Below are 17,142 nucleotides of genomic sequence, written 5' to 3' on the forward strand. Positions count from 1 at the left end.
ATGTGCAATGTTTCATTAAAATGACTTAAAGTAAGACTTTGAATCAAATAAGCATTCTCACCTTGGCAGCTGCTGTTGGAAGATCAAAGGGAATACGCTGTCTGACTTTGGGGGGCAGCTGGGTTAAAACATCAGTCTTCAATCTTCTGATCATTATGTTACTTAATAGCTGATGAAGTTCATTCAGATTTGATGCCCCTCTACAATCCCACTGAGGCCTTCTACCAAAAAATCTGTTAATATGAAGAAAAACTATATGTAGCAAAGCTGAATGTTAGGAATAGGAAAACAATTTATCCAGTGTTTTCCTTTTAATGACAAGGAGCCGTCACACTGTTACTGCTCCTTGTCATTAACACCATACTGTTACTTCTGAATGCAAATCAGTTTCCAAAAGCTCAGCCTGAGAAAAAGTAATGAGTAAGATTACACATTACTCTCACTCATAGAGAATGTTAATTGTCTAAAATACTGTTCATGGTGAGTTAATGCAAGGCTAGAATGAACTAACTTTAAGTATGACTGGAATGTTAGGTGAGCTCAGAAATGGCAATGTGCTTAACAGATCTAGCCCCAACTAGGCACTAACTGCCAAGACGAATATGTGCTGATAACTTTAAGTACAACTGGCATTTTAGGTGGGCTCAGAAATGGCAATGTGCTTAACAGATCTAGCCCCAACTAGGCACTAACTACCAAGACACCAGCTAGTCTACACCATAGCCAAACTACCTAAAATGTCTGCCATATCCTCTAAGACGAGCTATCACCCACTGAGCTGTTAAGCACAGCAGATTCATCTCTTGGTGATCGCTTGGCCTTTGAAAACAATGGACAGACAGTAGGAAGATATGGTCCATATATACAATGGAGTATTACTCAGCCATCAGAAAGGATGAATACCCAACTGTTTGTATCAACATGGATGGGACTCGAGATTATGTTCAGTGAAATAAGTCAAGCAGAGAAAGTCAATAATCATATAGTTTCACTTACTTGTGGAACATGTAAGGAATAACATGGAGGACATTAGGAGAAGGAAAGGAAAGGTGAATTGGGGGATATCAGAGGGGGAGGCAAACCATGAAAGACTGTGGACTCTGAGACAGAAACTGGGTTTTAGAGAGGAAGGGGTGAGGGGATGGGTGAGCCTGTGGTGGGTATTAAGGAGGACATGTATTGCATGGAGCACGGGGTGTTATATGTAAACAGTGTATCTTGGAACACTGGAAAAATAAAGTTAAATTAAAAAAAGGAATTAAGGGGCACCTGGGTGGCTCAGTGGGTTAAATCCTCTGCCTTCGGCTCAGGTCATGATCCCAGGGTCCTGGGATCGAGCCCCGCATCAGGGTCTCTGCTCAGCGGGGAGTCTACTACCCTTCCTCTCTCTCTGCCTGCCTCTCTGCTTATTTGTGATCTCTATCTGTCAAATAAATAAATAATATCTTTGAAATAAATAAATAATTTTAAAAGGAATTTAAAAAAAAAAGGACAGAAACCCACTATGTAAGAGAGAATGGGAAAGAAAACATGGTAAAAAATTTCAACAGATGTTTAGAAGTCAATGCTGACAGATAAGTGGTGACTGACTTGGTAAAAGAAAAGAAGCCATAATGTAAAATGCTTGCGAAAGTGAACATGTCCTAATCTAGAAGTCTGGGAATTGGAAGCAGCAAGCACTGAGAGCAGGTATAAAGACAAGGGTTGGAATCTAATGGGTATATTGAACTTAGGCATCAAGATAGCTGGCCTCCTAACATGCCCCTATCATTGTGACAACCGAAAAACTACCCACAAAATTCTGAGTCATCTTCTAGGGGCCCGTATGATTAAAGAGCAGTGATAGAAGACAATTAAGAACAGAAAAACTCCTCGTAGGTTGTAACATGATTACTGATATTAATAAATAAACTACCCATTTTAATGGAATTTGTGTGGTATTTTAGCATAACAGTGTCAATTTGAGATATTTGAAACTTGCTAACAATTTTTTAAGTTAAACATATTTGATAACAAATACACAAGAATAGTACAGACAACATTAAAAACATGCACTTAGGGGAGGCTGTGTGGCTCAGTCAGTTAAGGGTCTGCTTTCAGCTCAGGTCATGATTCTAGGACTCTAGGATTGACGCACACGTTACGTTCCCTGCTCAGTGAGGAGTCTGCTTCTCTCTCACCCTCTTTCTCTCTCTCCTCTCTTCCTTCAGCTTGTTCTCTCTGTCAGTCTCAAATAAATTTAAAAAAAAATTAAGTAAATAAATAAAATCTTTAAGAAAAACCATGCACTTGCATGTAAAATTAATGAGAAAAGTTGAGTGAATAGATGATAAAATGATAGCTACTCCTCAGTTGTGATAAAAAATCATTTCTTGTTTAAAAAAAGCTAAGTGGTGGCATTGTAAAAAAAAGATTTACTAGATTTATTTATATTTGTCATAAATTATATTACTGACAGTTGATTTCCTTTAATGTTTTATGTCTCCATATTAATATTAAAAATTCACACAGTAATAAAAATGGAAAAATAATGTGCCACTACCCAATTACGTCACCATTTTGTCCATTCACAATCATATACGTAGGTTCATTTTGACCTTCTGGTAAAAAAAAATTCTAGTGTTCAGAACTACCAACGATGGGAAAAAGAGGTTGAGTCTTTAGCTTTTTTGCAAATGAAATGTTTACAATTAAAATGAATTATTTCACTTATTCTCCACCTATGCAATATATTCTATAGGACTACAACATGCTAGGTGGAAGTCTTCTGGCACAATTGTTCCCCACTGGCATGGACAGCACACAGATGTCTTCAAACAAGCCAACCACACAGGCTGCACTTGCCTCCTTCAGAGCACCAATATTTGTGCTCTGAAAGGGCATGTCTGTTTAGAAGTCAGAGCAATCTAATTTCAGATGCCACTGTACTTGTAACAGGCTTGTGATAAAAAGGTTATTTCACTTCTTACCCAGGAGAGGATGAACTACTGAGAGAAGCTTTTGTAGCCAGTTACCTCCTGGATGCTTTACCACTGGTTGATTGCAAGCCCTATGCTTGGTATGAGCCATGGTTTAGAGAAATCCTTTCTCCCAAAACCCTTCTCCTTAGGCCAGAGTCAGACGGCAGGTTGCAATGACTTTTCTAAAGAGCACTGGCAGGGGACACCTGGGTGGCCTCAGTTGGTTGGGTTCTGCCTTCAGCTTGGGTCATGATCCCAAGGTCCTGGGATCACACATTGGGCCCTTGCTCAGTAGGGAGCCTGGTTTTCCCTCTGCCTGCCACTCCTCCTGCTTCTGCGCTCTCTCTCTCTCAAATAAATAAAATCTTAAAAATTAAAAAAAAAAAACAATACCAAAACCCACTACTGATAGGATGGTATGCTGAACCTCCTACTTCAAGTTTGGGGTACAAAAAGGAAATGAGATGGGGAAGGAAGGCTTAAAAGAAATGCCACCTATAAATGTCTGGTCTCTCTCTGCTAAATTTGATGGTAACTATATATATTTTTGGAGCAGCCTATTCTTTTATTAAAGCAGCTTTATTGAGATGTAATTCATAATGCCATATATAATTCATCCATTTAAAGTATATAACTCAATGGTTTCTCATATACTCTCAGATATGTGCAACCATCACCACAATCTATGTGAGAACATTTTCAACATCTCAAGAAGGAACCCCATAATCTTTAGTTATCACTCCCTTAATCACTGTCCTGCCTCTGAGTCCTAAGCAACCATTAATCTATTTTCCTCTCCCAAAAGATTTTCCTAAACTTCCAAATATACAGATTCATATAGTAGATACTCTTTTGTGATTGCCTCCTTTTATTTTTCTTCTTTCAGTGTTTTCAAGGTTCATCCATGCTTTTAGCATGTATTCATTCTTTTTTAAGGCCAAATAGTGTTCTATTGTACGGAGAATTCACTATTATTTATCCATTTACCTGTTGATAGACATTTTGGTTGTTTCCAACTTTTGGCTTCTATAAAAACATTCTGAAAACATTCATGAACAAGTATTTGTTTGGACATATATTTTTTCATTTCTTTTGGGTATACACCTACATACTGAAAAGCTGAATTATACGGTAATACTATGTTTAATTATTTGAGGAAGGGCTCCTGAGTGGTTCAGTTGTTACGTGTCAGCCTTTGGCTCAGGTCATGTTCCCAGGATCCTGGGATTGAGCTCTGTATGGGGCTCCCTGCTGAGCAGGAAGCCTGCTTCTCCCTCTCCTCTCGCTGTCTCTGTCAAATAAATAAATAAAATCTTTAAAAAAAAATTATTTGAGGAAGTGCCAGATTGTTTTCCAAAGCAGCTTTACCAATTTACATTCCCACCAGCAGTATTCAAGGATTTCAGTTTTGCCAAAGCCTCACCAACACTTGTTATTTGACTTTTTGCTTCTAGCCATACTGTTTGATTTATATTTTCCTGATGATTAATGATGACAAGCATTCTTTTCATGTGCTTGTCAGCCATTTGCATACTTTTTTTTGGAGAAATGTCTATGCAAATCCTTTGCCCATTTTTGAATTGGGTTGCTTATCTTTTTATTATTGAATTGTATGAGTTCTTTACACATTCTACACCTGAGTCACTTATCAAATATATGCTTTGCCTATATTTTCTACCATTCTGTGGGTTGTCTTCATTTTCTCTGGTTGGGTTGAGTCCTTTGAAGTATAGAGGTTATTAGTTTTCATAAGGTTCAATTTGTCTAGTTGGTATTTTGTTGCTTGTGGTTTCAATGTCATATTTAAGAATTTCTTGTCAAAACCAAGGAATAAATTTACCTCTATACTTTCTTCTAATAGTTTTATAGTTTGTTTTTACAGAACCATTTTGAGTTGATTTTTGTATACAGAGTGAGTTCAAAGTCCAATTTCATTCTTTTGCATATGGCTATCCCAGCACCATTTATTGAAAAGACTATTCTTTCCCCCATTCAATAGTCTTAGTCTCGTCTTTAAAAATCAATTAACTGTAAACGTATGAGTTTATTTCTGGGCTACTGATTCTCTTGTTGATCTAGATATTTATCCTTGTAACAATGTCTTGATTACATTGTTGTGATTACCCTTCTAATCAGCAGAGATACTGATAGACTATTGAGTCTATAGACAAGTTAAAGGAGTATAGCCATCTTAACAGTACTGGGTCTTTTTGATATATTAACACGAGATGTTTAATTTAGATCTTCTTATATTTCTTTCAACGTTTTGTAGCTTTCAGAATATTAGTTTTACACGTCTTTTGTATTCCTAAGTATTTTATTCTTTTTGATGCTATTGTCAACAGAATTAATGTAATTTCTGGATTGTTCACTGCAAGTGTATAGAAATACAATTAGTACAATTAATTTTTATACAATGATATTGTATCCTGCAAAAACGCAGAAATCATTTATTAGTTCTAACAGTTTTTTAGTGGAGTTCTTAGGATTTTCTATATACAAGATCAAAGCATCTGAAAATAGAGATAGACATAGCTTATGAATATATGCTCTTTTATTATCAGTTTCTATTAATTCTTTTGTTTGCTTATTCATTTCAGATGTTAAGTCCTAATATTATTTAACTTGATTTAAATACTATTAGAAGTAGACCCTAACAGCATGTGATTTCATGTTGGCAAGAGTGATGCATGTTGTTTAAAAAAAAAAAAAAAGCTAACCAATCTAAGAAGCTAACTAACTAGGATCTGTCTACCATCTACTTTTGACTAGAAGACTGTCTATAGCATTAAGCTGCTGTTTTTCAAATTTTAAAACTATATTTTTAAATAATGACAGAGAATTTTTCTAATTAATGTTAAGACACCAAATCACAGAACCAAGAAGTTCAGGGACATCTAGCAGGATAAATGCCCCAAACAACATACCTAGGCATGTTGTATCCAAACTTCAGAAAATTAGAGATAAAAATCTTGGAAGTCAAAGGAAAAGAAAATATTATGCCTATATAGGAGCAAAAGTAAGAATTACATACAGCTTCATCTCAGAAGCCATTAAAACAAGAGAGTGGAGAGAAATATTTAAGGTGTTGAAAGTAAAAACTTACCAATCTCAAATTCTGTACTCTGTGAAATTAGTTTTTTTTTTCTTTTTCTTTTCTCTTCTTTTGTCAGAGAGAGACGGAGAAGCAGGTTCCCTGTACAAGGAGTCTGATGCAACACTTGATCCCAGGACCCTGGGATCATGACCCGAGCCTAAGGCAGACGCTTAACTGACTGAGCCACCGAGTCATCCCTCTGTGAAATTAGCTTTCAAAAGTCAAGGGGAAATAAAGACTTTCTCAAACAAAAATTAAAGAAATTTTTTGCTAAGAGACTGGCTTTGCAAGGAATACTAAAAGAAGTTCTAAATTTAGAGTGATGGAATATGATATAGACTAGAAAATCAGTTGTATATAAGAAGAGAAGAAAACTAGAGAACAAGTGAAGGTAAAATAAAAACTTTTTTCTTGTTCTGAATTATGTAACAAGTAACAATGTGCTCAAAATAATAATAGCAACAATGTATTCCATTACATTCTTTCTATCTAACTATGCTTATAGGTAAGTAAAATGAATAAATGAAATGAATGACAGCAATGACACAAGGGATTGCAGGGAGGAATCAGGATTATTTTGATAGTATAAGGTACCAGCACTACCACTGAAAGTAGTATAGTGTTATTGACCATGGTATGGCTATGACATTTGAGATATAATACCAAAGGTGCAATCTTCAACAGATGAATGGATAAAGAAGATGTGATCCATATATACAATGGAATATTACACAGCCATCAGAAATGATGAATACCTACCATTTGCAATGACATGGATGAATTAGAGGGGATTATGTTTAGTGAAATAAGTAAAGCAGAGAAAGACAATATCATATGGTTTCACTCATATGTAGAATATAAGGAATAGCACACAGAACTATAGGGGAAGGGAGGGAAATCTAAATGGGAAGAAATCAGAGAGGGAGGCAAACCATGAGACTCTGGAGTCCAGGAAACAAACTGATGGTTACAGAAGGGAAGGGGATGGGGGGATGGGATAACCAGGTGATGGATATTAAGGAGGGCACGTGTTGTGATGAGCACTGGGTGTTATACATAACTAATGAATCGCTGAACACTACATCAAAAAATACCAACCTTGATGTTAAAAAAATAAATAAAATAAAAATTGTTGATCATTTAAAAAAAGAAAAAAGGAAATACAACATGAACTTGAGAATAAAAAAGAAATAACTGATGAGTGGGACTTCATTAAAATAAAAACCTTCTGCTCTATGAAAGACAATATCGAGAGAATGAAAAGATAAGCCACACTCTGGGCAAAATATGGGAGACAAGCCATAAGAGACTCTTAATCTCAGGAAATAAACTGAGTGTTGCTGGGGGGTGGAGGGGAAAGGACAGGGTGGCTGGGTTATGGACATTGGGGAGGGTATGTGCTAAGGTGAGTGCTGTGAATTGTGTAAGACTAATGATTCACAGACCTGTACCCCCAAAGCAAATAATACACTTTATGTTAATTAAAAAAAGATGTATCTATGAAGGACCATTTTCCAAAATATAAAAAGATGCATAAAACAATAAAAAAAGAACAACCTGATTTTTAAATGGCAAAAGAGATATAAATAGGCATCTCATCTAAGAAGATAGAGATTCCAAGAAAGCATAGGAAATGATATACAATATCATAAATCATTAGGGAATTGCAACATAAAACAATGAGATACCCATATATGCCTATTAGAATGGCAAAATCTTAAACACCAACAATACCAAATGCTAACAAGGATGTGGAACAAAAAAAATCTCATTTATTATTAGGGGAAATGTAAACTGGTAAAGTCACTTTGGAAGACTATCTGGCAGTTTTTTACAAAACTAAATATAATCTTATCATACACACAGCAGTCATGCTCCTTGGTATTTACACAAAGGATTTGAGAAATTATGTCTAAACATAAAAACTGCACATGAATGCTTATAGTCAAACTGCCAAAATCTGGAAGGAACCAAGATACACTTCAGTACATCCCAGCAATGGAATATTATCAGGCACTAAACAAGAATGAGCTATCAAACCATGAAAAGACATGGAGGAAACTTAAATGCATATTACTAAGTCAAAGAAGCCAATCTGAAAAAACTATATACTATGTGATTCCAACTACTAAATAATCTCAAAAAGGCAAAACTATGGAAACAATCAAAAAATAAATGGTTGCCAGAAATGAGAGAGGAAGGAGGGATGAACAGGCAAAGCAAAGAAAAATTTTAAGGTAATAGAACTATTCCATATGATACTACAATAGTAGATACATGCTTTTTGCCTTTGTCAATACCCACAGAATGTATAATATCAAGAGTGAACCAAAATGTAAATGGACACAGAATGTCAATGGACACAAAGTAATAATGATGTGCCAGTGCAGGTTCACGGACTATAACAAATGTACCAATGTGGTGCAGAATTTCATAGAGAGGGAGGTTTTACGTTTGTGAAGACAGGGGTATGTGGAAACTTCCTGTACTTTCCACTCAATTTTGCTGTGAACACACATGTGCTCTTAAAAAATAGTTTATTAATTAAAACAAAAGTGGTGGGGGTGGGTTGTATATAACCATCTCTGCCCTCCATATTCCTCAATTTCTATTCCCAAAAGCCCACTAAGTCTATGGATCTTCTTAGCCAAGAGTGCCCAAGATGTCAAATTGTTTAGAATCTTGAGCTAAAGGCCTTTTAAGTGCACATGGACCAAGAATTTTCAAAGGCACAGGAGGATTTTAAAAATAAGAGAAATAGGGACATGTGGGTGGCTCAGTCGGTTAAGCATTTGCCTTCAGCTCAGGTCATGATCCTGGGTTCTGGGGATCAAACCCCACTTTGGACTCCCTGCTCAGTGGGGAGGCCGCTTCTCTCTCACCCTTTGCCCTTCCCTCACTCATGCTCTCTCTCTCAAATAAATTAAAAAAAAAAAACTTAAAAAATATAACAATAGTATAAATAAAGCAAAAAAGCTCAAAACCTAAAAAATCCCCCCAAAGTATTAGCTCCAAATGTCAATACATCAATTCCAATGATAACAGTATAATCAAGTGCACTCTATGAAGTAATTCATTAAACACGTACAACTCTGTAAGATGGGTAAAGTACGAGTATCACCTTTATTTTATGAAGGAAACAGAAGTATAGAAAGGTTGAAGAATTTGTCCAGGCTCTCAAAGATGGTGACAGCAATACTAGGATTCAAACTTGGCAGACAGAACCTAAAGTCCTACTTGAATAAAACCCATCTTGGGTAAATAATTTCATATTTAATATGGAACTGGGATTATTTTGTTATGTCTGAGTTTATTTGTGTATGTGTGTTTTGGAAGGGAAAGTATATAAAAGTCAGGAGATTCCGAGACTAGGAAGCATTCCTGACTTCAGGTCTTGCCCTTTTCTTTCCTTAATCTCAATTTCCAAAATGTATTAAACAGGAAGCTCCTCTATTTCAGACAAATGATTGAATACAATGTAGGTTGTGCCAAATATGAACTATAAAGCAACTATTCTTAAGAACCAAGCATGGGTTGGAGAAAATGGGAGAAAATTATTGCAAATCATATTTCCAACATGGGATTAATATCCGAAATATATAAAGAACTCATACAACTTAACAACAAAGCAACCCGGTTAAAAAATGGACAGAGGATCTCAGTAGACATTCTTCCAAAGAAGAAATACAGGTGACCTAAAGGCACATGAAATGATGTTCACCATCACTAATTACTAGGGAAATGAAAATCAAAACCATGATGAGAGAGCATCTCATACCTTTGGTATGGCTATTATCAAAAAGATCAGAAATAGTAAGTGTTAAAGAGGATATAGAAAAAAGAGAACCCTCATACTCTGTTGGTAGGAATGTACATTGGTATAGCTACTATGGGATACAGTATGGAGGTTCCTCAAAAAATTAAGATTAGAACCACCATATGATCTATCTATTATACTTCTGGGTATTTATGCAAAAAATACAAATATGCTGATTCAAAAAGATATATATATATGTATATATATATATATATATATATATATATATATATATATACTATGTATATATACATTACACACACACACACACACACACACACACACACTGCAGCATTATTAAAAGCAGCTAAAAAATGGATATGTCCACTGATGGAAGAATGGATAAAGATGTGGTATATACATATACACACAGACACACACAAACATACACACACAATGAAGTGCTGCTCAGCCACACACACACACAAAAATAATGAAATCTTGCTGTTTGTGACAACATGGATTGATCTTCAAGGTGAAATAAGTCACAAAGGGAAGGGCCGTGGTGGGTGGGAAAAATGGGTGAAGGGGATCAAGTGTATGGTGATGGATAGTAACTAGACTATGATCTTTGATCCTTGCATAAAGATGTCTAACATATTGCTTTACACTTGAAACTTATATAATGTTATACACCAATTTCAACTCAATTAAAAAAATTTATAAATATTTCCACATCTCTAAATTGAGGAGAATAAGACATTTTTATTAATTAACCATTGGAAACATATTTAGAGTGCCTTTTCAATATTTTCTTTGGCTTATGCTTTGATTGCCTCTTCCTAGGACAACTTTGTATTATTTTTTACAATGAAATAAGATAATTCAGACCTGAATCAAGCATGGATGATCAAATTTTGCTTTTTATTTTTGTTACTTTCTAAAAGTTTCTTCCAGGTTTGTAACTTATCAGCATGTTGTATACAATTACTTTTGAATTGTCAAATTTGAAAAATCTATCAAGCTTCTGCCATATATCAGCTCTATGAGTCATAGAATTATTCACAGATTAATCCTTTGGCTCTGTACATCTCAACCTTGTTTCTCCATGATTCATATCCTTCCAGCACCAGGTACCAAGAACAAGTTCACAAAGCAGTACATTTGCCGTCTCTGTTCTAGAGTATTCCTGGAAGCTGCTCTCTCATTAAGGTGACTACCAAAATTCTAACTATACATGGAAATTACTGAGTGTTGGGCTGGCAGAAAGAAAGGGCTACTTAAGATGGCAAAAGTCCCTGCCACAAAACCTGAGCTCGGACAGGAGAACAAAGACCCAAGCAGGAATCTGAGAACCCTCCTGCCCCGGGCTCCCGTGGACCAATGGGACCCCAATGAGCAGGCAAAATATCCAAATAAGGGAAACTTGCCCAAAAGACCCCTGAACTCCCCTTTAGGCCCCTTAAAAGCCCCCTTCTTCCTGCCTTGGACATGACTTCCGCCACTCTTCTTTCCAGAGTTGTGGAACCTCGCCCGAGGGTGCCCACCTCCTCCCGGTGCAACTTTCCTGGCTCCCCTTCTCCTGAGCCCTGAAACTTCGCTGGACAGTTTTTTTTTTTTTTTTAAGATTTTATTTATTTATTTGACAGAGAGAGATCACAAGTAGACAGAGAGGCAGGCAGAGAGAGAGGGGGAAGCAGGCCCCCTGCTGAGCAGAGAGCCCGATGCGGGACTCGATCCCAGGACTCTGAGATCATGACCTGAGCTGAAGGCAGCGGCTTAACCCACTGAGCCACCCAGGCGCCCTGGAGAGTGTTTTTAATAAATCTTGCCTTGCACCCACTTTGCCTGGTGTTGTGTTTATCTCGCAGGAAAAACTTTACATTTGGTGCCGAAACTGGGAAGGAGATTGAGCCCCCCCCCCACCCCAGTGGGGAGGCTCCCTTCTTTCCCTAGCCTGCCTGGACCCGCCTTGCCCAACGCCATTTCTGAAGCCCTGGTGAGTTTTCCCCTGATTCCATGCCTTCTTCCGGATAGCCCTGCCCTAATCACGGCTGCGTCAGGGCAGACTCCGCCAGTCACCAGGTGACCACCGTGACTCCGAGAGGTTGGGAGACGTCCTAACCTCTGTGGCAGTCCACACAGTTTTTCCACAACTCAGTGATGGAAGAGGGGACACCTTCCTCCAGTCCTTGGGTTGCCGGGCAACGAATCATGGGGATCTCCCAATCCAAATTCGACTCTAAAACACCCCTGGGGTGCCTGCTGGCCAATCTTAAAACCCTGGAACTGGACCAGGACCTGTGAAAACGACGTTACTGTATTGTTGCTTGGCCAAAATACCGATTAGACAATCAGTCCCAATAGCCTCTGGAAGGCAAGTTTAATTATCAGATTTTCATGGACCTAAATAACCTTGGCAGACACCAAGGCAGATGGGCCAAGGTCCCTTATGTTCAGGATTTCTGAACTGGCGCCCTCGACCCCTCCAACCTCCCCTCCTATCTCCACCTGCACTAGGGCTCGAAAACCCTCCCCTGATTTAGTCTGCCCCCTAAGGGAGGTTGCTGGAGTTGAGGAAGTTGTTCATGCGCCCTTCTCTCTACAAGGCCTTTCCCAAATTGGGAAACATTTGGGCTCCTTTTCGAACAATCCTGATAACTATATCAAAGAATTCCAATGTCTGGCCCAAGCCTATGACATTACCTGGCATGATTTACATGTGGTCCAGATCACCACCCTCACCACAGAGGAGAGGGAACGCATCCAGGCTGCTGCCCAGAAGCACACAGATCAGGTCCATTTCACCGATGCTGCCATGCCAGTTGGAGCCCAGGCAGTCCCAGCTGTAGAACCAGGTTGGGATTATCAGGATGGCCAAGATGGCCGCCTGCACCGTGACCGCATGGTCCAATGTCTCATAGCCGGCATGCGGGCAGCCTCTAATAAGGCCATTAATTATGACAAGATTAGGGAGATTGTCCAGGCCCCTGACAAAAACCCCACCATGTTTCTTAACCGATTGACTGAGGCTTTAACCCAGTACACTCGCTTGGACCCCGCCTCTCCTGCAGGGGCCACGGTACTGGCTATTCATTTTATCTCTCAATCAGCACCAGATATATAGAGAAAGTTAAAGGCTGAAGAGGGCCCTCAGACCCTCATTTCTGACTTGGTGAAAATGGCATTTAAGGTCTTTAATTCCCATGAGGAGGCAGCTGAGCTTAAACGACAAGCCAAACTCCAGCAAAAGGTTCAGTTGCAGACCCAAGCCTTGGTAGCAGCCCTGCAGCCGGCCAGCTCCAGGAGCCAACAGAGAGGGGCAACCAATCGCACCCCTCCCCACGGGGCCTGTTTCAAATGTGGGGCCGAGGTACATTGGGCTCGCCAGTGCCTCAATCCAAAGCCGCCAACTCGGCCTTGCCCTCAATGCCATTTAATGGGCCACTAGAAATCCAACTGCCCTAACCTTGGGGTATCTTCGGTGCCGCAACGTGGGGCAGCCCCCGAGACAGTAAGTCCGACTTTTCAACTGCTCAGATTGGGGGACGACAGACGAAGCCCAGATTCGGCCACCCTCTCACCCAGGCCGAGCCCAGGGTCATGCTCCAGGTAGCGGGTAAGTGCATCTCCTTTCTGCTGGACACGGGGGCTACCAACTCTGTTCTGCCTTCCTATTCATGACTTACTCGAACCTCACCAATTACTGTTATGGGAATCGATGGGACCTCTTCCAATCCTAGGGTGTAGCCTGGATGGGTTCCCCTTCTCCCACTCATTCCTAGTGATTCCTTCCTTCCCAGTCCCTCTACTGGGGAGGGACATTCTCTAGAAACTGAGGGCAACTATCTGCCTCTCCCCTTCCTCCCCTCCCTCCACCTCCACCGGTCTCATCCTACACCTCTCCACTCCCTCGACCCCTGCTCCAGATGACCTACTCACTGTAGATCCTTGGGTGTGGGACACCTCAAAGCCCATCATCGCTTCCCACCTTACCCTGGTTAAAGTACAGCTTAAGGATAACTCCAAGTTTCCCTTTCGAGCTGTTTCCTATTTCCTTAGCCCACCGCCAGGGCCTGAAACCCATCATAGAACGGCTTAAATGTCAGGGACTCCTGATCCCCATCATTTCCCCCTGTAACACCCCTATCCTCCCAGTATGCAAGCCCTCAGGGGCTTATCAACTGGTACAAGACCTTAGGCTTATCAACGAGGTGGAGGTCCCCCTCCACCCAGTCGTTCCTAATCCCTACACGCTATTGTCTCGCGTTCCCCCAAACACCTCTCACTTTACAGTACTGGACCTAAAGGATACCTTTTTCACCATCCCCTTGCACCCTGATTCCTATTTTCTTCTTGCCTTCACCTGGGATGATCCCAACACGCATGCTTCTGGACAACTAATTTGGACTGTCCTACCCCAGGGGTTCAGGAACAGCCCCCACATTTTCAGCCAGGCCTTGACTACAGACTTAGAGCAGTGCATCCTTAAGGCCAGTACTCTACTACAATATGTGGATGACCTCCTCCTCTGTAGCCCCTCCCTCTCGGTCTCCCAGGATGACACCTCTGCCCTACTTAACTTCCTGGGGGCCAAGGGATATCGAGTCACCCCCCTCTAAGGCCCAGTTGTGTGCCCTTTCATTTACCTATTTGGGCATACTTCTGACTCCCACTTCTAGGTCTCTTACCAGGGACTGCATACGACTCCTCCAAGAACTCCAACCTCCCCAAATGGCGGATGAAATACTCTCTTTTCTTGGATTGGTTGGGTTTTTCAGACACTGGATTCCAAATTTCTCTATCCTGGCCCATCCTCTGTACCAGGCGGCTAAAAAGACCCCCCAGGGTCCCCTAACTGATCCCACTTCGATCCACCACTCATTCTCTAACTAAGAGATCGCCTTGCCACCAGGCCAGTCTTAGCCCTACCCGATCTCTCTAAACCATTCCATCTCTACACTGATGAGCACTCCAGCTCGGCCACCGGCCTCCTAACACAACTGGTGGGGCCTACACATAGGGCTATAGCCTACCTGTCCAAGCAACTGGATGTTACCGCCCACGGATGGCAGCCCTGCGTCAGGGCCCTAGCAGCAGCCACTTCTCTTATAAAGGAGGCCCTCAAACTGACCTTAGGGCAGCCCATCATGGTCTACTCTCCCCACCGACTCACGGACCTCCTTAGCCACTGATCTGTGGCCCATCTGACTCCTTCTCGTCTCCAGCTATTCCATCTGCTATTCCTAGAAAACCCGCATATTTCTCTCTCTACCTCCCCCTGCTTAAACCCTGCAACTTTACTCCCTATACCCTTGCCCACCCCGGAACCCGTTCATTCCTGCCTACAACTTATAGAGGACCTCACTATTCTCCATCCCAGTCTCACTGATCACTATCCAACCCTGACCGCATACTCTTCGTGGAGGGCAGTTCCCTCCTGGCCTCAGATGGCCAAAGACAAGCTGCTTACGCTGTGGTCACCACGGATGTGGTATTAGAGACGGCTCCCCTCCCAATCGGAACCACCTCCCAGAAGGCTGAACTCGTAGCTCTCACCAGGGCATTACACTTGTCGAAGGGACAATGAGTCACCATTTACACTGACTCAAAATATGCCTACCTCATAACTCACACACACTCTACTCTTTGGCAAGAATGGGGGTTCCTAACGACCAAGGGCACCCCTATAGCTAATGGACCCCTCATTGCCAAGTTGCTTGAGGCCCTTAGTCTGCCCGCTGAGATAGCAGTTGTTCACTGTTGAGGCCACCAATCGGCCAAGGATCTGGTCTCCCTAGGTAACAACAGGGCAAACTCGGTGGCCAGACCAAAGGCCCTAAATACCCCTGCATCTCCTATCCTCTTTCTTAACACCCCTCACCAGCTTTCCTACTGTACAAAGAAAACACAAGCCCTCCAGGCACCGGGAGGAAAGATTGGAGATAAGGGGTGGATCTACATTCAGGACAGGATTGCCCTGCCAGGCAATCTGGCCCACACCTTAATTACTGACATCCACCGATCCCTCCATATTGGCCCAAAGGCTCTCCACCAATTTCTTCAGCCATTGTTCTATCATCCTTCCTTATCTAAGGTAATCGAAATTGTCCACAGGGCTTGTAAAACCTGTTCAGCTGTGATTTCACAAGAAGGAGTCCGCAGACCAGGGCCTAACCATCAGCTCCGAGGTCATCAGCGGGGGGAAGACTGGCAACTGGACTTCACTCACATGCCTCGTCATAAAACCTTTCCCTACCTATTAACCTGGATTGATATATTCACAGGCTGGATCGAGGCATACCCCACGGCCCGGGAAACAGCGGATGTGGTGGCTACAATACTCATCTAGCACATCATCCTGAGGTTCCACCGACCCTCCAGTCGGACAATGGACCCGCCTTCATCTCCAGTGTAACCCAACAGGTTGCTGAGAGCCTCAACATAACCTGGAAACTTCACATCCCATACCACCCACAGTCATCAGGAAGGTAGAAAAAACCAACGGGCTGCTCAAAGCCCAACTCACCAAACTTACCCTAGAGACCCACCTTTCCTGGCCCACACTTCTGCCCCTGGCTCTCACCAGACTCCGGGCTACGCCCCGCTGGCCTTCGGGCTTAAGCCCATTCAAATTACTATACCTCCGCCCCTTTCTTATAAATCATAGCCTTCTGGTCATTTCCCAGCCTCTTTTATCCTATCTACCTTACCTCACTCTCCTCCAAGCGCTCTTAAGGGCCCACACCAACACTGTCATCCCAGCTCCAAGCGACCATGCTTCTGAAGGGGATATACGAGATCTCTCTCCTGGGACCAGGTCCTTCTCAAAAGCTTGTGGCCAGGCTGCTTACAAACCTGGTCGACTGGGCTTCATATGGCCTCAACTGCTGCAAAACTGTTGGGGCACTCTGCATGAGTACATATCAACAATCTCAAACGGGCACCGACAGATACTGATTGGACTTCCCAGATGGCAGGCCCCACCAAACTCCACTTGGTTAGGGACGCTTCTCATATTCCTTCTAATCCAGACAAACCAGGCGGATACATGTGAGTCTAGCTGCATGAGGAGTTCAGGTACCTCTCGCTAATTTTCAGTCTTTACTTATATGCCTGCAACCTGCTATAAGGGAAAGAAACCAACAACCTGTATGTATGACCAGAAAACCTATTGGGTCTCTGACCTCATGACAGCCAAACGCGGTATTGCCCCCTGCAACATCTACCCCAGGTCTGGAAAAGTTTGCTGGACCTATCTGGGTCATGTCAGTCTCTCTGATGGGGTGGGGGTGGGGGGTCCAGGACCAGGCTAGCCGCCTCCAAAC

General features: G+C 41.6%; 1 protein-coding gene across 3 annotated transcripts in view; it reads right to left on the reverse strand.

Moving 5' to 3' along the window:
• ZRANB3 (zinc finger RANBP2-type containing 3) overlaps positions 1-17,142 on the reverse strand; it is a 320,871-nt gene that overhangs the window by 87,849 nt on the left and 215,880 nt on the right. For all 3 annotated transcript variants that reach the window (XM_059166728.1, XM_059166729.1, XM_059166730.1), the window contains one exon: positions 62-233. In XM_059166728.1, coding sequence (XP_059022711.1) covers positions 62-233 — 172 coding nt within the window. The remainder of the gene's footprint in view (positions 1-61; positions 234-17,142) is intronic.

Source organism: Mustela lutreola, chromosome 3 (assembly GCF_030435805.1).
Source record: "Mustela lutreola isolate mMusLut2 chromosome 3, mMusLut2.pri, whole genome shotgun sequence".
Classification (NCBI taxonomy): domain Eukaryota; kingdom Metazoa; phylum Chordata; class Mammalia; order Carnivora; family Mustelidae; genus Mustela; species Mustela lutreola.